General features: G+C 53.7%; 1 protein-coding gene across 2 annotated transcripts in view; it reads left to right on the top strand.

Annotated features, from left to right (window-relative positions):
- The first annotated feature begins 4,928 nt into the window (after nt 1-4,928).
- rorc (RAR-related orphan receptor C) overlaps nt 4,929-25,931 on the top strand; it is a 34,054-nt gene continuing 13,051 nt past the window's right edge. For both annotated transcript variants that reach the window (XM_088905552.1, XM_088905550.1), the window contains exons 1-2: nt 4,929-5,311; nt 9,395-9,424. In XM_088905552.1, coding sequence (XP_088761678.1) covers nt 5,251-5,311; nt 9,395-9,424 — 91 coding nt within the window. In that variant the 5' untranslated portion in view covers nt 4,929-5,250. The remainder of the gene's footprint in view (nt 5,312-9,394; nt 9,425-25,931) is intronic.

Here is a 25,931-nt window from a genome sequence, read left to right as displayed (position 1 = left end):
CAGTGCGCTCACACAGTCCAGACACAGGATCTAGATTCTTGTAGCCCATGAACAGCACAGTGCGCTCACACAGTCCAGACACAGATTAGGCTAGATTTTTGTAGCCTGTGTGCATCACACTTTGCTCGCACAACCCAGGACTTTTGTTGCTCATGTACCGTTCGCTCCTATAACAAACTGTCGAAAGTATCACAAAATGTACAAAGAATAAATGTGACCAAACTGTTAAAAAATAACCGTTCGCAAAAAGCATTCGCCAGAACAATGAACAATTTCCTAGCGAAATGAGTAGTCCAGCACCTCATCTTAGTCTTGCAGTTCCGTTTTGGTTGACCGGGTTCATTGTCTTGGCCGAAAGCCCTGGGGGTGTTTCTGAAGCCCCAGTTAAACACACTCACACGCAGGCAGGCAGAGAGAAGAGATGTTCAGATATCTCACTCGAACCCCAGCCCCAGCTATCCGCAAACGAGCGCACAGGCCTGCTGGGAGCCAGGCCATGTGGTTTCAGGGGGGGGGGCATGAAACAGCAGTGTGACTCCTGGGGGGCCCTGTGGGGTCTGGGGTTTGGGTTGGGGGAGGAATGTAGGACAGCGCAGAGATGGTTTTGGGTGGTCTGGGGTTTGGGGTCTGGGGTCTGGGTTGAGTGTATATATATTATACACGCATGTGTTTGGGGAGGGGGGCCGGGTGTAGAACAGGGGACTCTGTGATCACGTTAACCAACTTTCCATTCGCTGTGGCCTCAATGCACAAGCACACACACGATGAACATACACACAATGAGCACACAAACGCACAATGTTGTGTTGTGTTACTGGGGATGTCCCCTTGGCGCCATCGCTAGTCCGGTCCCAGACCCCTCTCGGGGTGAAGCAGCACGGCTCTGCTCGGCCCGTGGTGCCGCTCGGGGACGAATCGCTGTCGGGGTCGTTACGGCGGTGGTGAGACGCGCCCACACGCGGATCTGCGCGGGTCAGAATCGCCGGACCAGATGGCATCTTCATGCCAGCGCTGTAATTGCTAAATTGATCCTGCTAATGACCAATTAAGAAATTAAGGAGCAGGGACCACTTGAGGTGTTGGAGTAGAGGAAGAGGAGGCCCTAAATCTTGATACCCCTAATCCTGATACCCCAACTCTCCCCCTGACCCTAATCCTGATACCCCAACTCTCGCCCTGACCCTAATCCTACTGTCCCAACTCTCCCCCTGACCCTAATCCTGATACCCCAACTCTCGCCCTGACCCTAATCCTGATACCCCAACTCTCGCCCTGACCCTAATCCTACTGTCCCAACTCTCCCCCTGACCCTAATCCTGATACCCCAACTCTCGCCCAGACCCTAATCCTACTGTCCCAACTCTCCCCCTGACCCTAATCCTGATACCCTAACTCTCCCCCTGACCCTAATCCTGATTCCCCAACTCTCACCTTCATCCCTTTCTGTAGAACAGCTGTCTGACATCAATAAGCTCCAACACAGAAAGAAGGATATATATGTTTTGGGTATATATATATGAAGGATATATCTGAAATTCCTTGCAGAGGCTGGTGTATTCACACACACGGACGCAGACTTGCACGCACACAGACAGCGTTACCAGGACAAACCAAAATGCTGAATCGCTAAAAAAAGAACAAAAAATCTCAAGCAGTGTTTTTTTTTTGTTCTAGAAATTCAGTTACTTATTGTGAAGTCCAGAGGAAGCAGTAAGTAACCGCGAGCCCTTAACTAACTGTCACGATTGACTCTGACCTGGCTCGTCTTGCGCAAGGTTGTGAGAGCCGAGGGGCTGCGACCGCACTGGCACGTCTTGGAGGAGGTGGGGGGCTGGCGGGCGGGCGGGCTGGCAGGGGGTGGGGGAGGCCAGCTCGGGCCCGCCAGGCGAGGCCCAGGCTGCGTCGGGCGCTCCGGCCCGGCAGGCCCGCCAGGCTGTTTGGGGGTGACGCGCCCCAGGTGTCGTGTGGGGCAGTGCGGTGGAGACGAAGGGCTGCTGAGGGAGTGGGGGGGGGTCGGGATGGGAAGTGTGGGCGCGGGGGGGGGGGGGACCGGGGATTGTTAAACAGGTATTTTTACCGTTTCAGCTTGTTCTTTTGTTCAAGCGTCTCATGAGAGTTTCAGAGGAGGTGTGGAGAAAAGATGAGTCTCAGAAGTTTTTCAGTGGAGTCTGTGCACCCATGTGTGTGTGGAGCAGGTGCTGTGTGTGTGTTTGTGTGTGTAGAGCAGGCGCTGTGTGTGCGCGCGCACAGAACAGAGCCTGTACAGCTGTGTTTCAGTGTGTGCAATTCAGACATTGTACACCTATGTGTGTTTGCAATACATAATATATCAACAATTTCCCTTAGTTTACACAGTTTTACAAAACTTTTAAAAACGCAGGAGATTCCAGTACCATACGGATAATGTACATACGGTATAACCACAGAAATATCAGAAAGTAAGCGACGCTTAAGGGGCTGGCGACAAGTCGGGAGTCGAAAAGACATTAACAAGACTCAGCGAAAGGCAAGGCGCCTATTGCAAACCTTCCGAGCCCACGAGTGGGAGCCGCCCTCGCGGGCACCTGCCACGCCGCGGTCCGCGTGAAGGAATGCCCGCCTTGGCGGCTCTCGCGCGCAGGGAGAGGGGGAGCCGGTGGGATCGTCTCGTCACCGATCGATTTTCCTGCGGGGTTTTTCCCTCTTGTCCTGCTTATTCTAAGGACTCAGATGTAGCGTTAGTGCTCTGTTTCGTTCTTTATATTTACGCCGTTTGTCATGTACAGGGTGACCATATTTTGGTTTTCAGAGAGGAATCGACACTCGACACATGCTTCCAAACTAATGAAATTTTATTACTTTTTCTAATCAAAAGTAAATTTAAACTCTCTTGTTTTTATTAAACTTCTTATATAAAATATAAAAATATATAGCCCTATTTTAAATTTAACGTTCTTCCCCCCCATTTTAACACAACGGAAGTCTTAACATCTGAGGAAAAAATCACAACTTAGGACAAGTTCTCATTGGAGGCAAAAACGATCGCTTTTAACGAAACATTTTGAAATATAATGAAACAAGTTAAACGTTGTTTCTCATGGCCATAAAAACAGACCCCCCCCCCCCCCGCACACACACACACACACACACACACACACACACACACACACACACAAGACCCTTTTTTGCGCTGCGTGTAAATTCAAAACATCTACCGGCAATGTATGGAACGAGCGAAAATCTGTACTGTAGGCCTGTGTTTGTTTACACAGTCCGAGTAACGAGCAAAACAAAATCCCGGACAATTTCTGGAATTTTTCAGATCCCGGTCGGACCGATATTTTAGGGCTCAGAAAGAGGACGTGTCACCCCAGGTTATGTGCCTGTGGCAGATGCCCTGAGGTGACGTCAGCTGTGTGTTGTGGAGCCCAGCGGGTCGGTCAGGCCCGTACAACCCTTTGAACTGAACTGGAGGAGCGAGGGGAGAGGGACAGCGGCTCGGGAGCGGGAGACAGATGAGAAAGAGAGGCGCTCACGCTACTTTTATTACAAACACAAGACGTTTGATTTTGGAAAAAAATCCGTACGCGAGTGAGGCGTGAAACCGTGTTCACCCGTGTCCCCCGCGTCTGACCCCGGATCCCGCTTCGAATCCGTCTCGATTGGTCGAGTCTGAAGCGAGCGCCGCTGGCGGGCTCTTACCTGCCGGGCGGTGACGTCCCGGGCGCGGGGAGACGAAAGATCACGGCAGAAAGGTCATTAATATTGTCCATTGGGCACCGCTCGACAGGGTTACTGCGAAGGCGTCCTCTCCTCGCTTGGACTTCGTGAGTCGGTTACATAACCGCGGCACCATACCTGGAGATGAACTATTAACCCCTGCACTGACCGGTCTAATCAATTAATCAATCAGCAGGAAAAGTAACGAAATGAATAGCACTCACAGTATCTAATTCAACATCAGTGGAGGGCCCAATCATTCCAAATTGACATGCTATGAAGTACATCATTATTCACAGCCATCTGAACTCCGGGAGAGTAAATTGAAGTTATATATCAACGGAGCAGGGGAAGATTGATCAGTAGCATGAGAAAGTGGCGCTTGCCGGCGGCACGTTTTCTGGGGGTTCTGCCGCCCGGTCCGGCCCGGTTGGGGCTGTACCCACAATGCCTCATTGAGGACACATTCTCGTGGCTCGCGCGAGGCGGTCCCCGGCTCTGTTCCTGGGGCGCCCTGGTTCAGCGGGTCCCCATTCAAATCACCTCTTTGATTCCATGGTGATCAGGCGAACAGGTGACGCGATTCATGGAGTACTTTAGGGACAGATCTCGAGTCCTTGAGGACCGGAGCTCCCTATCCAGCTGCTTCTTCCAGTCCGGGGTCGCGGGGGTCTACCCCGGCAAGCAACGGGCGGCAGGCTACTCCCTGGACGGGACACGCACTCACTCGCTCCCAGAAGCCCGTTGACCTCCCAGCCTGTCCCTGGACTGTGGGAGGAAGCCGGAGCTCCCGGAGGCGACACATGTGAACACGGGGAGAACACAGACTCCACACAGACAGCACCCAGGTCTGGAATCGAACCCGGGGCCCCCGCGCTGTGAGGCTGCAACGCTAATAAGCCATTTGTTGCTTAACTGATGAATGACGTACTGGTCAAGCGTGCCCAGCCTTGAGGAAACAGGGGACCCCGGATTTAAAGTGACCCGTTGGACTAGGGTTCGGGGACCATGGCGGGGGGAGGGATACCCCAATACCCGGCGCAGACCCCGGAAACGCTGCCTCGCTGTAGGGAACAAGGAGCGAGGAGGGTGCTGCTTGATTCACCGGCGGCTCGTCTCGTTTCCCCGCGGCCCGCCGGGTGCTGCTCGAGAGAGGAGAGAGAGAGGCGGTAATCCCGGCTGAGGCAATTAGTTATGTAACACCTGCCCTGCCGCTGCTCTCGGCAATCAGTTACTCTCCCCTGGAGAAGACGGCAGGAGCGGATCCCGGACTTTTCCAGCCCCGGGCTCCGGGAAAGAGGGAGGCGCAGGGAGGAGGAGGAGGAGGGGCAGAAGTTTCTGACACCTGAGGGATGACAGGTGGGGTTCGGCTCAGGTGAGCCGAGCCCAGCCGGGACCGCGGCCCGGGCGCGCCGCGCGAACTCTCCTCGCAAGCGAATAACAACAAACTGAGCACAAGATGAAGTCGACGGCTGTCTCGATCGGAGAAGTCTCCCGACACACGCAGTGACGTCCGGCAGGAGACCCGGGACCGAGGAAGGAGAAAAAGACATGGAAGATGACGCCCACAAGTCCCCGCGGAGTCCGCAGAGCCCAGCCCCGGCGAAGACAGGTGAGCGGTCCTGAAGTCTAATTCAAACAGCGTCACAGCCACAGCTGCGCCGAACCCGTGACCCTCGCTGTTGATGATGAAGATGATGATGATAGAGAGTACTTGCTGCACTCCTCGCGCTCCGGTCACGGTGTCCCGGTGGACAGGTGCTTTTCCGGTCTCGGGGATCGGATTTTCCTGCGTGTGGCCGTCCGTGTCCGAGGGTGACGATGACGTCGTCCCAGTGTTATTGTGTGACAGGGTGTGTGTCTTTCCCTGTGTGTCACTGTGTGACAGGGTGTGTGTTTCTCGGTGTCATTGTGTGACAGGGTGTGTGTGTGTGTTTCTCGGTGTGTGTGTCGGTGTGTGACATGGTTTGTGTCATTGTGTTTCATTGTGTGACAGACTCTGTGTGTGTCCGATAGGGTGATAGGTATTCTGTCATTTTATGTCATTGTGTGACAGAGTGTGTGTTTCTCGGTGTCATTGTGTGACAGGTTGTGTGTGTGATTGTGAGTGATGCTGGAGAGTCTCACAATCAGACTGCCTGGCCGGCACACTAACACACTGACAGTGAGGCAGCACTCCTGTGTCTGTCCTGCAGGGAGATACCCAGCCACAGGGATACTGTCACCCTACAGTCCAGAGATCACTGGTCCAGTTTGGGTCACACTGTAACCCTACAGTCCAGAGATCGCTGGTCCAGTCTGGGTCACACTGTAACCCTACAGTCCAGAGATCGCTGGTCCAGTCTGGGCCGGGTCACACTGTAACCCTACAGTCCAGAGATCACTGGTCCAGTTTGGGTCACACTGTAACCCTACAGTCCAGAGATCACTGGTCCAGTCTGGGCCGGGTCACACTGTAACCCTACAGTCCAGAGATCGCTGGTCCAGTCTGGGTCACACTGTAACCCCACAGTCCAGAGATCGCTGGTCCAGTTTGGGTCACACTGTAACCCTACAGTCCAGAGATCGCTGGTCCAGTTTGGGTCACACTGTAACCCTGCAGTGGGAGTGAGAGCTCTATGTGTCAGCAGAATCCCAGGATATTTCCCTGTGGTGTGGAAAGAGGATCAGCAGCACTGGCTCCAGTTCCAGTTCCCCAGCTCTCCCTCCTCCTCACCCTCTCCCACCTCTTACCTCTGTAGGTAAGACTCTTGTTTAATCTCCTAATCCACTGGATTTGCAGGGCAGGGGTCAAGAGTATATTTAGCAGCTGGTTTCTATATCTGTAGTTGTTCCTGATCTCTAACGCCTCTCCTCCACAAACACAAACTTCACATAAAACAGTAGCTTTGATTGGCCTCTTACGCAACTCCCCCCCCCCCAACTCAGCACCCTGCTTAAGCAGAAAGGATTGGTATTGAGTGCTGGTGCCAGCTCATTAAGATAATTGCTTTCCTCATTACCTGAGATTACCCAGGTGTTGTGTGCAGGTCTGGTGCTTGGTCACCACGGGCCGGGCATCAGGGCCTCACAGAGCTCAGTGAAGGGGAGGGGTGGACTGTCACTGATAGGCGGGTCAAGGGAACTTGATCTCTACAGTCCCAAACACAGAGGAGTGTGAGGCGCAAAGTGTGTACAGTGATTCCCCGTTCCTCTCTCCTGCCCCCGGGCCCTGGCCTGTGTGCAGTGGGGCTGCTGTGTGTCCCCCCCAGTGGGGCTGCTGTGTCCCCCAGTGGGGCTGTGCTTCAGCGAGTCGAGAGGCCGTGCAGCGACTGGAGGAAAGAGGGAGAGAGACTGGCTAGGGCTGTGATCTGTGTGTAGGGGGCAATAACAAATGGAGAGAGAATACGAGGCAGGGTCCTGCTGCAGGCATTCCGGGGTCCTTGGCCGCATGCCCGCGGGGAGTCGAGCCCTCCCATTGGCTGGTGATGATGTCACTGCAGGGGTGTGTCCCTGGGAATGTTGCTCCAGGTGTATGTGTGTCAGTGAGCCTGTGTGCGTCGCTGTGTGCGTACGTGCCCCTGTGCGTGTGTAAGTGAGAAGTTTCTTTTTTGTTTGTCAGGGTGGATCTGTGTGCCCAGACAAGGAAAAACTGGCTTTCCATCGTAACACTTTGGCAAGACACTGCAAACACCAGGAGACATTTTACATACTGTAGATGTCTAAAGGGATAGAACTCAATTTGTCCATCTGTTCTAGCAATAACAATTAGTAAACATTTACACCTGCTGAGAACAATGACACAGTATTAATATTAAGTCACAAGCTCACTGTTCCTCAGGCTGGGACAGGAGATCACACACTGTATTATTAGTATTGAGAGACAGGCTCACTGTCTGTTCCTCAGGCTGGGTCAGGAGATCACACACTGTATTATTATTATTGAGAGACAGGCTCACTGTCTGTTCCTCAGGCTGTGACAGGAGATCACACACTGTATTATTAGTATTGAGAGACAGGCTCACTGTCTGTTCCTCAGGCTGGGACAGGAGATCACACACTGTATTATTAGTATTGAGAGATAGGCTCACTGTCTGTTCCTCAGGCTGTGACAGGAGATCACACACTGTATTACTATTATTGAGAGACAGGCTCGCTGTTCTTCAGGCTGGGACAGGAGATCACACACTGTATTATTATTATTGAGAGACGGGCTCACTGTCTGTTCCTCAGGCTGGGACAGGAGATCACACACTGTATTATTCTCTCTTCTCTCTCCTCTCTCTGCCTTTCCTTCAGCATAATGTAGTTGGGGTTGTAACACGTAGTAAAGGGTTGGTTTCAGCACGGGATGGAGAGAGCAGCACCTGCTCTGTGGTCCTGACACACGTGTGTCGATCCTGCCTGAGCACTGACGTGCAGCATGACAGAGAGGCACAGTGGGTTTAGAGTGCTAAGTGAGGTGGGGGGGACAAATGTGCATGTAAATATATTTGCTCTGTTGCTCTCCCCCCTCCTTGCCCCTTTGGGATCTCTACAGTCCTCTAGAGTGTTTCAGGTCTCTACAGTCCTCTAGAGAGTTTCAGGTCTCTACAGTCCTCTAGAGTGTTTCCGATCTTTACAGTCCACTAGAACTGTGTCCAATCTCTACAGTCCTCTAGAGTGTTTCAGGTCTCTACAGTCCTCTAGAGTGTTTCAGGTCTCTACAGTCCTCTAGAGTGTTTCAGATCTCTACAGTCCACTAGAACTGTGTCCAATCTCTACAGTCCTCTAGAGCGTTTCAGATCTCTACAGTCCACTAGAACTGTGTCCAATCTCTACAGTCCTCGAGAGAGTTTCTGATCTCTACAGTCCACTAGAGCTGTTTCAGATCATTAGAGCCGTGTCCGGTCTCTACAGTCCACTAGAGCTGTTTCAGATCCTTAGAGCTGTGTCCGATCTCTACAGATGTCTACCGCTGGCCGTCAAGTGCTGAAAATCTGTAGGGTTTGGGTCACAGTCCCAGCAGTCCCTGCTGATTACCTGCCTGAGCAATGGAGAGTGGAGCTGTGAGCCCCAGTTAAACACGGGGTGCTGAAGCCTCTCTCTGTGCGACAGGAGGTCAGCAAGGTTGACCCCCCACAGTGAGATGCACAGGCAGTGGGGGGGCGGTTTTCCACACCTGCACAGGGTGCTGTGTGTGCGTGTGTCAGCCTCTGCATCGTCTTTCCTTTCTGCTGGCTCAGCAGCTGTCATTGTGCTGTCGAAAATGAGAGGAAAGCAGAAAAAAAAAACCTTCTTCAGAGGCAGCGACTGACAGAGGAAGAGGGGGGGCTGCCGGTGTGTTGTGTGCTGAGTGTGGGGGCAGCGGGCCTTCACCAGAGTGACGCCCTTATCTCTCTCCTCCATCGCTGAGCTGGCGCTGTAAATATCGGGGGGCGCGGGGCGCTGGGCGCGTGCGACCCCCAGCCCAGCCGATTCTCAATCGTGCGGTCAGGGCCCAGACTCTGGGTACCGCTCTCTGCTTCATGATCGGGCACTCGAACCCGCAACCGGACACGCTCCTCTCCAGCCGCCAGGCCTGCCCGTCTCGTCAAACTCAGCCCCCCCTCGTCCCCTCTGGCCTGGTCTCCCCTCTCTGCCCGTCCCCCCTCTCCCCTGCTCCCTAAAACCCAGACGGGCTCACACACACACACACAATCCCGGATTCTGATCCTCCTCTCTTGATCTGTTGCAGGAAACGCCACCGCCAGGAAGGCGCACCTGTGTGAGTATCCAGCAGCGCTGAGCTTGTCCGTGTCCGTGTCGTGATTGTGGTGGTTTTGATGTTTCCCAAACTGCCCTGCTTGTTTATCAGGGATCAACCCTTATCTGAACCGCGACCACAGCCCTTCCTAATTTCTGTCAGCGATCTAGGTTCCGATTGCTCTCCGCAACAAGACGCGTTCACAGATGATGCCAAACTAGGAAGACTAGGTAACACTGTAGAAGCAGCAGATGAATTCTCAGCTGCTTTGGATTTCAAGACCTGGCAAACACTGGCAGATGACAGTTCAGCACAGCTCAGTCTGCCTGTCTCTCTCTCCATCACAGCACAGCTCAGTCTGCAGTCTGTCTCCGTTTATACACTACCTCTCTGACTGTCCAGATGTGCGTTTGTGTGTGTGCGTTTGTGTTTGCATGTGTGCGCGCGTCTGTGTGTGCGCGAGTTGTAGCTTGTGTGCGTTTGTGTGTTTGCATGTGTGCGCGCGTCTGTGTGTGCGAGTTGTTGCGTGTGTGTGTTTGCATGTGTGCGTGTTTGTGTGTGTTTGCATGTGTGCGCGCGCGCGTGTGTGTGTGGTGCTGCTGCTGCAGCCTGTGAGTGTGAGAGAGGGCGGAGCAGCAGCAGCAGCAGCAGGCCTGTGGTTGCGCTCAGTCAGCGCGTGTGAAGGCAGTCGCGGGGAGAGGGTGGTGAGGTTATGGGGAGGGACGGGGGGCAGGGGGGGGCAGGGGGGGTCCCCACCTGCTGCAGCCTCGCAAACGGCCGCCGGCTCCCTCCTCCCTCTCCCGCCCCTCTCCTGCGGGGCGCGTGTGCGGGCAGGATCGCACCTGCTTGGCGCTATTTAAAGACAAGGGGGCCTCCTGCACCTGCACCCCCAAACCCACTCCTGCCTGCTCTCTCTCTCTCTCGTTCGCTGTCTCTCTCTGTTGGCCGCCCCGGGTTTGAACCCCGGCCTGCTGTCCTCGGGATCGCTGTCTGGTTGTCCGGCTGCGGGAGGCGTGGGATTTCGCCCGCCGCGGTCTGGTCTCGGAGGGCTCGGCCTGTTTGTTCCCAGAAGGCGTCTGCGCTGGGGTCGCCGGCTCTGGCCGATCCGGGACTGGGGGGAACGGGAACGGGAACGGGGAAGGAGAGACAGGACAGAGCTGGGCGGGGGGATAGTGATCCCAGAGTCTGGAGTTCAGCCCCTCCCCCCGGGTCTGTAGCAGGCGCTGCAGTGTTGGTGCCTCCTCTGTCGCATGCTCGGCGTTGTGACGTGGGCTTGGCGGGTCCCTCGTCTTCGCAGCCTCTCGGAATCGCGGTCCCGCCTGCGCCTCCGACGTGTCCGAGCACGAGTCCCCGGCGGTCAGGAATACCGATGCGGGACCCGTCCTGAGGCTCCCCGTGGCCTTTTCGGGGGAGTGAGGGATGGAGATCTGCGTGGGTACCCTAGATTTTTGAGACTGTTCTGGATTCCGCCCGCCAGCTCCCGTGGGATTCTTCCCCGGGGTCCTGGTGGATCGGCTGACGGCCGGGGCTGGCTCGGGCAGCGGAGGCCCGCGGGGCCGGCCGGTGTCGGCGATGGAGCTGCAGGCTCCTCTCCACTGAGGAGCTGAGGCTGCCCCCCTCGGCCCCGCCCCCCGGCTCCCTCGGCCCCGCCCCCCGCCCGCCCCTGACTGGCTGGGAAGGCTGACAATCAGGCGCTGGGGGGCGGGCGGGGGGCGGGGCCGGCGGTTGGGTGGAAGGGGGTTTAAAGGGGACGAGCGCGAGGTGCGCCGGCGAGTAGCAGGGGGAGAGAGAGCGCTGTGGAGACGGGCGCCGCTGGCTCAGCGTTGCGCGGCTGTGGTTTCTCGTGTGGGGCGAGCAGGTGCCTCGCGCGCAGGGGGCTGACGAGAGGGAGGCTTCGGGCCGCCGAGAGACAGAGCAGCGATGAGAGGTAGGAGCTCGGGCCGCGGGTCGTCGCTGTCGCTGTGCCGGGGGGTGGGAGGCGGGCAGCCAGGTGCTGCCAGCTCTGCAGGAAGGGGGGTTGGGTTGGGGGGGGGGAGACGCCAGCCTGTCCCTGCCGGCCAATCAGTCGCCTGGTCACCAGCGATCAATTACCAATCGGCTCCTTCCGCTCTGAGAGACAAGCAGGCCCCTGGGGAGGGCTCCGAACTGGGGCGCCTGGTTCTGGCGCCGGTCCGATCTGGTCCTGGCACGTGTTAAGGGAGCCGTGGGGGGAGCAGGGGAGGGCAGATGGGGGGTGGGAGGCGCCACTCTCTTGGGGGGTGGCCTCCCCGGTTTCCGAAACCAGCGGCCTGGGCGGTCCCGGGTCAGCTGCAGGGGCCCCAGGAGGCAGCAGGCCCGCCGGACCGGCCGGGGGGAGAGATCGGGCCTGGCGGGAGGCTGTCGCGGTTGTTGTGTGGTGCACCGGGCCGGGCCCTGGGCTCGGGAGTTGCCCCTGGTCCGACTGGGCCCCTGGTGAGGCTGCAGGGCTGCAGGTGGCGAGACGGGCCTCTGTGCTCGGGGCTGTAGGAGGGGTGGCGGCCGCCATCTTGTCTTGTCCTGCCCCGGGGGGGGGGGGCAGGAGAGGGGTCTCTTCAGTGCTGGGGGCGGGGTGCAGAATTCGATTCCAGTGGGGCCCGAACCCCCCCCCGACAGGCCCGAACCCCGGATCGCTCCCCGCCGCTCGTTAAAAGGCGCTTCCCGAGGTGTCGAAACGCCCAAGCAGACAGAGCCGGGGTCTCCCCCCCCGGGAGAGAAGGCGGTTCGGACGCGCGACAGCCCTCCTTTTGCGCACTCCGAACGTTTCGCGCGCCGTGATTTCAGCGCGAGCTGAGGCAGCGCCCCCACGCAGGACGGGGGACCCCGGGGGTCCCGGAGGGCGGCCCGACAGCGGGGCCGGCGGGGGCGTGAGCGGCCAGCTCACACGCCGAAAGACGAACCAAAATCGAAATCAAACCGCTCTGGGTCTGAGGGCGGGGGCGGGAGGTCGGGTCAGAACCGGCCCCCCCCCCCCCTCCTCTCTCTCTCCAGCACGGTCCCGGGAGCGCGTGCAGACCCAGACCCGGTTCCGAGCCCGGCCGGTCTTCGTGAAGACGCTGACGAGGCGCGGTGAGGTCTGGCCGCATCTGCCTTCGGTCGAGGCGAGTTCGCGCAGCTGACGGGGATAGAGACACAAGCCCGCCATCATCGCCCCCGCTCCGGAGCCCGTGAAGAAGAACACTCGCCGGACTCTTATTTTGTATCTCGCCGTCTGTCCTCATGCTGTTTTTGTACCGGCTTCTGAGCGGCCGGCCTGTGTTTGCTCTTCCTGCTCCATCCTCTTCATCGCGAACTTTGGCGACCGGTTCGGACTGAGGCTCGAGAGCGGCACAGAATTTGAGCTCCTCGTTTCGCGCGGGCGCGATGAATCACACGGACAGACAAACGGGTCGATTAAAACTCAACTTGAATGAATTAATTAATTAATGAAACACGTCATTCGTGTTTTAATCGCAGGAACGGCGAGAGACGAGGTCAGACCCTTTTCAGAAACCGGGCTCTCGATCGCTGCAGCCCGGTCAGGCGGTTTTCGCTCTGTCCGTGGGCTTCCCGTGCGAGTCGGTGCCCCTCCGGTTTCACGACCGGGGCTCATCCCTCAACCTCCCAGTGTCTCACGGGCCGTTTCGGGGTCTCTGGGTTGGACCCCCCCAAGCCTGCAGCCCGCCGTCGGATTCGGCCAGACGTCCACGCTGTAACTGCGCCCGGTCCTTTTAATCCGAACGGCTGCCGAACTGGGGACATTTTCAGGGTGGAATTCTGCGCAAAGAACTGAATTCGTTCTCCGTTCTCGTCTTGGCGAGAAATGTGTGATCTATTCTTGTTCCAAAGAGACAGTCGTCGTGACAGATGCGGAATAATTCTATCCTGAGCGGCGCAAAAAGACCCGCAACGAACTCTCCTGGTTCCGATGCTCAGATGTCGTGTTTCAGTGCCGCGGGGTGTGTGTGTATATATATATTTATTTATTTTTATTGGAGTTGTTCGCTTGAGATTTTAATAAAGACGCTTTCACGGGCTCCGTGTCACCGTGCAGCGAAACACAACGATTTCATTCGGATAGTTCAAGCTGCGTTTTTTTCTTTAAATAGTAAAAATGAAATCGATTAAAATCGCGTGTCTTCCCGCCTCGCCTTGACTGGCAGGTCACAGAAATTCGTATCGGAATGGGAATGAAAATACGGCGAGTTTAGATGCGGGCTTTTACCTCCGGTTTATTATTGATTATAATCATAATAACTTGTAACTCGATATGGATAATATCGTGCAATATAATATAATTATATTATATTGTTTTTTATTATATAATTATATAATAATAGTAGCATAAATATATTTATTCTCTTTTATTATTTCTTTTAACTTTTAGAAACGGTTACATAGGCATTGATCGATTATTTTTGGCCTGCAATTTTAGTTGTACTTGTCATTACAATTTGAATTTTAAACAACAATAACAATAGTTTTATTTTTAAAAGTTGTCCGCAGCATAATGTTGGGAAAGTGGTTACCCGTCGCGTGCCAGAAACTGATCGGCGCGAGAGGGCACCGGGGGATAGTCGCGAGAACGTTCTAGAACCGGAGGCTCTTGCTGCTTCCGGCGCTCGCGGCCCCGTTCTGGAGCGACTCCGCGCGTCCTGGGCAGCCGGTGGCGGCGTGTGAGCGCGGTACTGAGGCGGCCCGGGATGAGCAGGGTGTGTGTGTTTGTGTGTGTGCGTGGATGAGCGGGGTGTGTGTGTTTGTGTGTGTGCATGGATGAGCGGGGTGTGTGGTTGTGTGTGTGTTTGTGTGTGTGCGTGGATGAGCGGGGTGTGTGTGTTTGTGTGTGTGCGTGGATGAGCGGGGTGTGTGTGTTTGTGTGTGTGCATGGATGAGCGGGGTGTGTGGTTGTGTGTGTGCGTGGATGAGCAGGGTGTGTGTGTGTTTGTGTGTGTGCGTGGATGAGCAGGGTGTGTGTGTTTGTGTGTGTGCGTGGATGAGCGGGGTGTGTGTTTGTGTGTGTGCGTGGATGAGCAGGGTGTGTGTGTTTGTGTGCATGCACACAGTGTGTGTGTGTATCTGTGTGTGCGTGGATGAGCGGGGTGTGTGTGTTTGTGTGCATGCACACAGTGTGTGTGTGTATCTGTGTGTGCATGAGCAGGGTGTATGTGTGTGTGTGTGTGGCCTGGCGCAGGGCTGGAGGAGACACAGGAAGGATCACTGACCACACTCCTTCTGCTCCTCTCCCCCCCTAACCCCCCGGCGCAGTGCAGACTCTCTCTGGCTCCTCCAGTTCGCCGCGCTGATCCGCAGGCCTGGGGTTCCTGGGGTTCTCTCCCTGGGACGGATACCCGCGCGCACACCGCCGCCACCGTTCTCTCGCTCCCTGCCGCGGGAGGCGCTACATACGGGTCAGGTGCCCCCCCCCCCCAGGTCTGCCCCTGCCCTGTGCCACACAGCCTGCCAGCGCGATCGCCTGGCTTCTGTGGTGAGCGCTGAGCACTGCAGCTCTCGTGGCACCTGTGTGCGCAGCCTGCGGGCGGAGGCTCCGGGCCTGCACACACACAGGGCTCGGGGCACGACTGCCAGCTCAGCCTCGTATACGTCAGGCCCTGCGTTGATGTGTGCGACGACCTGCTCTTTCAGCTCGGTCCTCCATTAACAATCTCCCTACCAGTCTGGGACAGGAGCCCCAGTCTCACTGTCATCTGTGTCAGTGTTACAGGTAGAGACACAGCCCTTATAGAGTCAGGATATTAATCTCACTGCCAGTCTGGGACAGACAGAGCGCTGTAAAGGAGCCCCAGTCTCACTGTGATCTGTGTCAGTGTTACAGGTAGAGACACAGCCCTTATAGAGTCAGGATATTAATCTCACTGCCAGTCTGGGACAGACAGAGAGCTGTAAAGGAGCCCCAGTCTCCCTGTGATCTGTGTCTCTGTTGCAGATGACTGTCTTGACTCTGTAAGGGCTGTATAGACAAGCTCAATCATGTGTTGATTAAACCTGTAGACACTGCATGAGAGTGATCTCCTGAAAGAAATGACCATCAGTTCATTGGTTACTGTCCTGTTCCGGGTTATGAAACTATTCTCAATGGAATGAGCACCCCCTTATTTATACTGCTGCTTAGAGCAGAGCGCCCCAGCCCCAGCCCCGGGGCCCCCCAGGTGTTTAAGGTACTAGAGAAGCGGGGTGTCCGGAGGAGGGAGCTGTGGAGCTGCAGGGTCAGGGGGTGTCAGCTGAGCTCTCTGCCTTCAGGAGTCCTCTCCCCTCCCTCTGAGCGCGGTCCGGCTCCAGGCCCTGCGGATTTATCGGGGCTCCCCAGTCTTAGGGCGCTTGGTCTGAGCTGCTGAGCCGTCTCCGGGCGAGCGGAGCATTCTGAGCTTGTGGACCGTGTGTCACAGTAGGAACACGGCGCGAACCTTTCACTGTCCCTCAACAACGAGGACGCGTCGGGCCGATACCTGCAGGCGTTCGGTTTCAATCAATCTCATCTTTTCTTTAACCCAGTATATACACTGTACAACTCTTACAGCGGGCGGAAAGCAGTCACCCGGGGTTGAAGAAATGACGAGATCGAGATCTTAAATCGTTTATCTGGAAATTGTAACCGAAGGAACGAGTAAAAGAAACCGGATCTTTCCGAATTTCTCTCAAACCTTTCTTTTTTCCTCGCCTGCGCGGTCCGGGCGGTCCGGGCCGACCCGCAGAGCCGGTGCTGTTCGAGCCGGCGAGCCCTCCTGTCGCTCTCTGGCGACACAGCTTCAGCCGGTCCCGTGAGCGGCAGGCAGGCAGGCAGGCAGGCAGGCAGGCCCGGGAGTGACATCGGCTCGCGAGGTCCAGACGGGGGGCGCGGGGGTGCCCCGCACACAGAGGGACAGAGCCCCGGGGCCTTGACCCCTGACCCCGCCGAGCCGGTGGGCCGCAGAGCTGCAGAGGCTGCAGGCTGTTCAGTTCGGATGCGAGAAGCCAGCGGCCCTGAGGTTCTGATCCAGCCAGCCCGTTCAGCACCGTGGGCTGCGGGCCAGACCCTCCACGTCCACGGGCTCCCGGCCTCACCTGCACCGCGTCTGCAGTCGCCGCGGCGCCGCCCGTGATCTCCGCGGGGTTCGGGTCGCCAGCAGAGCCCCCCCCCCCCCGCGACGTCGGGACAGCGCGTTCCTGACCCCGGCAGCTGGCGCGCGCGGAGGGCTTGTCAGCGGCGCGAGGCGGGGGGAAACCCCTGAGCCACGTCGTCATGTCGGGATATAGTGTCGGAGCAGTATAGTAACGGAGTTATGGATTAATATAGTAATATGGCAATATCGTGATATCGTAAAGGATTCATGTAGTAATGCAGTAATAGAGAAATGTATTAATATCGTAATATATTAATTAAGTATTATAGTAACAGAATAACATAACACAATAATAATGGAGTAATACAGACCTTCTCCAGCAGAAGATCTGAGCGGAGGCTGTGTTCTTGTTAGTGTCAGATTCTTCCTTTATTGTCAACACCTCCGTTAAGGGGAAACAGTCTGCATTTAATATTGTCAATAAGTCAATTCTTGTTCCTATACAGTCCCAGTCCAGTAGAGCAGTCCTAGTGTTCCAGTTACAATAGAGGCTACAGTCCCAGTGCAGTAGAACAGTCCTGCTACACTACGGGCTATGGGAATGTATCTCAGCTGTAACATGTAAGTGAGTGATTCTGTGGAAAATGTCCCACCCAGTGGAGAGTGTTGTTTCCAGTCGAGAGTCGTGCGTACTCTGGTGCTGAATCCCTTGCAATCAGGGATGGATCCTCTGTTTCGTGATGTCACCTGATTACTCTCTGTTGTTCTTTTATTGCCCCAACTGCTCCCTGCAGTCACGAACGATGGTGCAGTTTTCCATCAAAAAGCCGGAAAGAAATGGGAGACTCAGGGGAAAAAAGGGGTTCCGCAATCATTCCAATGAAATAAAATTGTAGTACATTGTACTTTGCATTGACTACTTAACCCCGCCCCATGCCCCACCAAGCCCCTCCCACGTTTATGTAACCCCACCCAACCCATTCTAAACCCCGCCTATATCTGACATAGCCCCTCCCCTTGCACTCCATAGCCCCACACTTCATTCTTGTCCAGAGATGTTCATCCACGGCGCTGTCTCGTTCTCCGCGACTCCAGTCTGGCAAATTGAATTTATCTTGCCCGCCGGGTGTGTTTTTACACACAGGAGTGTCCGGGACGAAACCTGTGACCTGCGGATCGGGCCCGAGGAGGGAGGGCCGGAGGGTCCAGAGGAAACAGACTCGTGGGCTTGGCCGATCGCGGCCAGGGGAGTCTTCGGGAGCGGGTTTGAAGTGGGAGGGAGCGTCCCTTGCGTTTTTTCTGTGAGCCGCTCTTGGCGCGGGGGGCACTCTGCTGGCAGCTGCGATGAGCGTGTCCGTTCTTGGCCGCTGCGACCGAGACGATCGAGTGTGAGTGAGGGGCGAGGTGAGGCAGCTCGAGGGGGGTGTGAGCTCATTAGAAACCCCTGGGGTCCTCAGGGTCTTTATTCATGAGGATCCTGGCTCAACCACAGCCACCGCGAACACCGTGCATCTTAAATACCGGCCCTTCGCCCGTTATCCGCTTAATTAGCTCACCCGCACCCGGTGAGACTATTTACAGGCAGCCGAGCCCCTGAGCGCCCCCTGGTGGCAGGTCCGGCAAAAGACCAGAGGAGATCGGGCCGAGCAGCCGTGGGCTCAATCGATCGGACGTCGGTTAGCTGTGGTCGGGGGGCGACAGCCGCCCCCCACGTCCGCTCGCTGCCAACTGACCGACCTCGCGGCTCGCATTACCGTCACCCCCCGCCCAGCTGGCCTGTTTTTCAGCAGTGACGACAATGAGGTCAGCGCGGTCGGCCTGCTGTGCCAGCTGGGGGGTCTCTCGCAGCCGCTCGCGCGGGAAATGAGCGGCTCCGGCCTCTCCGGGCCCCGCGGTGGGGGGGGCGATTCTGAGAAGTCCGGCAGGGACATCTGAAGCGAACGCACGGTGGAGCGCACCGGCTCGTCTCCGGGATCTCCGAGTCCCAGGCGACGGGCTGCCCGCCTCAGCCAGCTGGTTTGGCTGTTGATCGATCCCCGGGTCTCACGTAGCCGGTATCGGCCGAGCGGCTTGTGCCAGCCTCCCGCCTCCCTTTGTGCAAAGCTTGGTGCATCTGTTTTTCACACTTTCCAGCCCTGAGCTGCCCGGTTATCGGGAACCGCGACCAGCGCCGCAGTGTGGGTCTGTGAAACTGGACCACGTGGGTCCAGAGCGAGCCTGCTGTTGTCCCGGATCACAGAACTGATGACGGGGGGGGGTGTCATCATTAACCACTTTCCGGTGAAAGATGCCGCAAATCGGTTGTCGTCCCTTCCCCGGTCCACAGAAGGCAGAGAGGAGTTTAGTTTCCGGGGTACAACGTTTTAACACGTGATCCATTCGACTTCTCGTCTTGTACCTCTCTCCAGCCTGCGCGGAGCGGGCTCGTGGGCCGCACAGGCTGCCCTAACGTAGCGTTGCAACGACCTGGTGAACGGTCGCAAATACGGATAGCGTTTTCTGCAGGGGGCTAAAATAACCGTTCCCAAGCTCTCCTGCAAAGGCCACACTCCCTGGGTTTTGTACCAGGCGGCAGGGTAACGTAGCGGTTTACGTTACAGTCCAGAGACAGGCTGGTGGGTTGATGGGCTTCTGGGAAAATTGGCCCTGGTGTGAGTGTGTGCGTGTCGGTGTCTGGGCCTGGGTATCTGCCCTGCAATAGACTGGCGTCCCGTCCAGGGTGTACCCTGCTTTTGCACCCGGCGTTTCCCGGGATAGGCTCCGGCTCCCCCGTTACCCCGAACTGGTTGAAGCGTTTAGGAGACAGACGTGTGGGCAGGTGGGTTGGAAAATGGATGGTTTGTGTATCGCCCCCTGGTGGACACGGTGCTTAAAGGACTGGAAATGAACGAGACCCCCCCTCTTGGACACGGGGGAGGGCGGGTAACTGGTCACAGGGCTGCGCTTTCCCTGCCGAGCGGAAGATATCCTTCACGGAGCCTCTCTTGGCTCTGGGAAGCCATCCCGTTTTGGAACCTGATGGCTAACCTTGACGGACCCGGTTGGAGGGCCCGAGGGCCGCCTGGCGGCGTGTCGGTCGTCCGTGAGTGGGACGGGCGAAGGGCGAGCGTACGGGCAGCTCCACCCCGAAGATCGCGGCCAGCGCGAGCTGGGGAGGGGGTGTCTCCTCGCCCCCCGGCTCGGCTGTCTCGCCGGTCCGAGTGGATTGCTGACGCCACCCTTCCCCAACACACAGGGTAACTCCTGACTGCGTGTGAGACTCTTCAAACGAGGCTTTGTAGTATTTTGAATGAATGTTGAAAAAGAACAGTTTTAATCAGCTACGCAGTGCGAGGTCTTTTATAGCACAGACAGGGGCAGGAGGCAATGCAAGTACATCACAGTCACGGTATGATTAATGTGTTATTAGCAGGGCTACAGTCATTTGAAGGCCTGGAATGTAGAGCACATCAGACAGCTTACAAATTTCATGATTTTACTAATTCTCTCACCCTCCTCTCCACAAGCCTTCTTGTGTTAGATCGGCGTGCTTGCATGTGTGTGAGTACGCCTGGCCCTGTTAAGGATATTTTTCTTGTGAGTCTTCTGGCTTCACAAAGTGGCCGGATCTGCGAACTCGATGAAAGATAACAATCTGGGCTCTTCTGAAGGGCGCGTTGGCGAGACTTGCGGCAAAGTGCAGAGAAGTCCCGTTTCGGAAACCGTGCGAGCTATTTTCCCTGACGAAAGCCGAGCAGAAACAGCAACAGCAGCAAACAGGCTGGCAACGGGTCTGCACCGCGGGCCCCCGCGGCTGTGGCAGGGCATTGCAAGATCGATTTCGAGACGATGTGACGAAAGCGATCGGTGAGGCACCGGGAAACAGTGTAGCAGAGTGACAGCAAAATCGCCGGGGATCTGTCGCAGAATCGTTTCAATGATTCTTTCAAGACAATGGAGCAAAATCATTACAATATTCTTTCAAGACAATGTAGCAAAATCATTACAATATTCTTTTAAGACAGTGAAGCAAAATCGTTACGGTATTGTTTTAAGAATATGTACCAAAACCGTTACAATATTCTTTTAAGAATATGTAGCAAAATTGTTACAATTCTCCATCAAGACAATGTAGCAAAATTGTTACAATATTGTTTTAAGACAGTGTAGCAAATTTTTTACAATATTGTTTTTTAGAAAATGTAGCAAAATCGTTACTCTGTCAAGACAATGTAGCAAAATTGTTACAATATTCTTTTAAGACAGTGAAGCAAAATCGTTATGGTATCATTTTAAGACAAAGTAGAAAAACCAGTCCAGTATTGTTTTAAGAATATGTAGCAAAATTGTTACGTTTCTCCATCAAGACAATGTAGCAAAATCGTTACGGTATTGTTTTAAGACAGTGTACTGTAGCAAAATTGTTACAATATTGTTTTAAGACAGTGTAGAAATTTTTTTTACAATATTGTTTTAAGAATATGTAGCAAAATCTTTACAATATTGTTTTTTAGAAAATGTAGCAAAATCATTACTCCATCAAGACAATGTAGCAAAATTGTTACAATATTGTTTTAAGACAATGTAGCAACATTTTTACAATATTGTTTTATGTCACAAAACATTGTCGCAAAATGTTATTGTTTTAAGATGAGGTAGCAGAATCCTTACAAATTTGCATTGAAAAATGAAATGTAGCAAAGTAACAGCAAAGTTGTTTTGGGGCAATGCAGCAAAATCGTCACAAGATTACTGTAAGAAAATGTAACAAAATCGTTACAATACTGCTTTAAGACAGTGTAGAAAAATCATGATTTGCTTTGAAAAAAATAAAGCAAAATTGCTTTAACATTGTATAGCAAAATTATTTTGGGAGACAAAACACCATTATTTGAAAATCACTGAGACAACATAGCAAAATCGCTACAGTATTGCTTCCAGATAATGTCGAAAAAGCATTGCCTAATCTCTCTGAGACAACAAAAAGAGCTTAGAGGTACAAAAATCATTGTACCGCTACAGTCACGACAGCAAAATCATTGCGTATTTGCTTCGAGATATGAGCGGAATCATTGCAAAAAAATCACTTTGAGATGACGCAGCACAGTGTTTGCAAATATGTTTTGAGATAACGGCACAATCACAGCAACACCACTTTGAGAGGACTGCACAGTGGCTTAAAGGTGACGGGGAAAGATCTCTTCGCGGCCGCACCATGAAATGGCTTTGAGAAAATATGGCGAGCAAGCAGAGCGTCGTTAGGTGATTCTGCTGAAATTTGTTCCCAAAGTTCCCCGATGGTCTGAGACGCAGGTCTCCATGCACCGCGGCGTGTGGCCCGGCGGCCGGTTCTGTTCTGAGGAGATGCGGTTTCTCGCTCTGTACAATAAGACCCTGTCCTCCTTGTGACATTTACTGAAATCGTCTCACTCTGAATCGCTTTCAAGACTTCTGAAGCCCAGGCCAGGCGCGGTGACATTTGTGTGTGTGTGTGTGTGTGTTTTTGTCTTTCGTTCGGCATGCGAAAGGTTGTGTTTTTTTTTTGAAGTAGTCAAAAAAATTGTGAAGGTGGGACATTTTTTTTTTTTGAAGTTTGGAAACTGCAAGGTCGTCAAGTTCCGCCGCGGGTTTGAAGTTGCGAGTCTTGTTTTCTGTTGTTATTTGTCCTTTGAAGTCTTGAAGGGAGGGTTTTTTTTTTCGCCACCTTTGTTATGAGACGCAGGTGTGAATTCTGAAGTGTTTAAGGTGGCGAGTGTTTGAAGCGCCGGCGCAGGGAGACGTCGGCTTTTATCGGCGCTTTGCTGGGTTTCGGTTTTTTGAAGAGGTCCGGGCTGTGAATCTTCCGGGGGTTTTTTTTTGTGTGTCTGTGTGTGTGTGTGTCCTTTCTCCCTCTCAAAAGGCCGTATTGCCTGAGCTGGCAGGCACAGGTCGATGGCGAAAACGGGCGCGGCGACTGTCTGCCACAGCGGCGTCGCCTCTTGAGGGCGGGCAGGAGCGGCTCTGGCGGGTTTCTCCTGAAAGGCCTTCGGGCGGTGACGCGGCCCGAGCTGTGGAAATTCCGCTCCGGCGCGGACACGCTGCCCACGCTGCCCTACGGCCGGGAGGGGTGGGGTGGGGGGGGGAGAACATGACAAATGGCAGTTAACGGCAGTTGATGGCGTCGATGAACGTCCGCGTGGAGCACCGGCGCAGGCGCGGGCCTGGGAGACAGCTCCTCCTCTCTCCCCTCTCTCCTCTTTCAGTTCGGTTCGGTTCAGTTCAGTTCAAGGCGCTTTATTAGCATGACCGATGGGTACAATCAGTGTTGCCACAGCAAATAGAAATGATAAAAGGAAGATGAAACAAAACAGAAAATAAAAGTAAAATAAACTCTACAGACATTTACAACAGAGACATATCATAAAATATTGACATATACTGTAAACATATTGAGCATTACTGGGAGACAGGCTCACTGTTCCTCAGGCTGTGACAGGAGTTCACACACTATTATTATTATTGAGAGACAGGCTCACTGTTCCTCAGGCTGTGACAGGAGTTCACACACTGTATTATTATTATTGAGAGACAGGCTCACTGTCTGTTCCTCAGGCTGGGACAGGAGATCACACACTGTATTATTATTATTGAGAGACAGGCTCACTGTTCCTCAGGCTGTGACAGGAGTTCACACACTGTATTATTATTATTGAGAGACAGGCTCACTGTTCCTCAGGCTGTGACAGGAGTTCACACACTGTATTATTATTATTGAGAGACAGGCTCACTGTTCCTCAGGCTGTGACAGGAGTTCACACACTGTATTATTATTATTGAGAGACAGGCTCACTGTCTGTTCCTCAGGCTGGGACAGGAGATCACACACTGTATTATTATTATTGAGAGACAGGCTCACTGTTCCTCAGGCTGTGACAGGAGTTCACACACTGTATTATTATTATTGAGAGACAGGCTCACTGTTCCTCAGGCTGTGACAGGAGTTCACACACTGTATTATTATTATTGAGAGACAGGCTCACTGTTCCTCAGGCTGTGACAGGAGTTCACACACTGTATTATTATTATTGAGAGACAGACTCACTGTTCCTCAGGCTGTGACAGGAGATCATATACTGGGCTGCCAGTTCAGCTGAGTTCGCTCCTCCCTCTCCCAGTAGGATTGGGACCCGTTGTGATTCTGGCAAGTGTGGGAATTCTGGGGTTAGATTTCTGAGTTTAGGGAAGATCTTTCTCTCACCCTTGTCGTTCTGTCTCTCACACCCCAGAGAATTACATACCAGGGTCAAAGGTTAAGCAAAAGCAACAACAACTAGCAAGTTGTTACTGAGAGACAGGCTTGGAGGTGCCCTTCCTACTGCACTGTGAAAGATACTCTGGGATTAGAGAAACATTCTTCCCCAAATTCAGAAATCTAGTCCCAGAGTTCCCACACCTGCCAGAATCACAACGGGTCCCAATCCTACTGGGAGAGGGAGGAGAGAACTGGCAGCCCAGTATGTGATCTCCTGTCACAGCCTGAGGAACAGTGAGTCTGTCTCCCAGTAATGCTCAATATGTTTACAGTATATGTAAATATTTTATGATATGTCTATGTTGTAAATGTCTGTAATATGTCTGTAGATTTTATTTTACTTTTAATTTTGTTTTGTTTCATGCTAAGTTTATTATTTTTATTTGCTTTGGCAACACTGATTGTACCCATCGGTCATGCTAATAAAGCACCTTGAATTGAACTGAATTGAAAATTGAATTGACAGGCTCACTGTTCCTCAGGCTGTGACAGGAGATCACACACTGTATTATTATTATTGAGAGACAGGCTCACTGTCTGTTCCTCAGGCTGTGACAGGAGATCACACACTGTATTATTATTATTGAGAGACAGGCTCACAGTGCAGTAGAAATCTGAATCTCTGTCTATGTTTCTACCTGCTGCAAGCAGAACACAGCCTGTCTCCTCTGAGCAGCCAGGTCTGACTGTGTCCAGTTTCTATGGTCAGGCTGTGGTCACTGAGCGTGTCCTGTTTTTCTTCCTTTCTTGCCTCTGTTCTCTCTCCTTCAGTCTCTCCCTCTCTCCTCCCCCTCTGCATGCTGTCTCTACACTATCTTGCATGCTGATGCTATCTCTCCTATAAGACTATCACAGTCATCTGTGGCCTCTGCTTTTATGTAAAACTTACCTCTCTCTCACTTCTAGGTCTCTCTATCTCTGTGCTGTGCTGTGAAAGTGATACTTGATAAACTGACAGATTGATAGGCAAACAGATTGGCCCACAGCACAGATACACACAACCAGGAGACAAACAGATAGACAGGCCCACATCATGAATGGACAGCTAGGCAGATTCACACCACAGACAGACAGGTATAGACCTGCATCATGAACAGACATAGACCCACACCACAGACAGACAGGTATAGACCTGCATCATGAACAGACATAGACCCACACCACAGACAGATACAGACCCAAACTATGGACAGACAGATAGACCCACACCACAGACAGATACAGACCCACACAATGAACAGACAGATAATGACAGACAGTCACGTATCTTATTCCTAATTAAGCTGTCTCCAGTAACATGAGTGCTTTAAATTGGAATTTTTCCCAGCTAAACTGTCTCAGATCCATGAAGCAAAATGAAAGCCTGACTCTCTGGGCACGCACACAAACACACACACGCACACATACCTTGAGCACCTCGCTGGGACCAGGCTGTGCCAATCTGGGTCACTCTTCAGTACCTGAGAACACTGGCGCAGATCGGATCTCAGCCCTGCCCCGTCTTTGGCGATGCGCTTATCTTTAAAGGTCAAGGGGCGGAGAAGAGGTCACGATACGCAGCCTCAAGGTGGAAGTTATTGATGGACCAGATTGCGTTTTGCGTTGATGAGCCAAACAAGCCTGATTGTTTTTTCTCATAATCTTCTAGTCAGGGACTCATAGTCAGGGACTGTCTATCTGAAGTTGCTGACAAGATAGTGAACCAGCTTTTCTTTACAGTTCTTCCACAGACCTGACAGATGTCTACAGATGGCGGTGATGAGAGGATTGTTAATGTCAAGTTGTTGATAAGACAGAGATAAAGTTACTCTCCAGCTCTGATGATGATGAAGGAGTGTTCATGTGAAGATACAGAGGAGCTGGACTGAGTGTCTGTACAGTTACTCTCCATCTCTGATGATGATGAAGGAGTGTTCATGTGAAGATACAGAGGAGCTGGACTGAGTGTCTGTACAGTGACTCTCCAGCTCTGATGATGATGAAGGAGTGTTCATGTGAAGATACAGAGGAGCTGGACTGAGTGTCTGTACAGTTACTCTACAGCTCTGATGATGATGAAGGAGTGTTAGTGTGAAGATACAGAGGAGCTGGACTGAGTGTCTGTACAGTTACTCTCCAGCTCTGATGATGATGAAGGAGTGTTCGTGTGAAGATACAGAGGAGCTGGGCTGAGTGTACAGTTACTCTACAGCTCTGATGATGATGA

Source organism: Atractosteus spatula, chromosome 25, assembly GCF_055471065.1.
Source record: "Atractosteus spatula isolate fAtrSpa1 chromosome 25, fAtrSpa1.hap1, whole genome shotgun sequence".
Lineage (NCBI taxonomy): Eukaryota > Metazoa > Chordata > Actinopteri > Semionotiformes > Lepisosteidae > Atractosteus > Atractosteus spatula.
The sequence above is the reverse complement of the archived record's forward strand: the minus strand, read 5'-3'. Positions and strand labels throughout refer to the sequence as shown.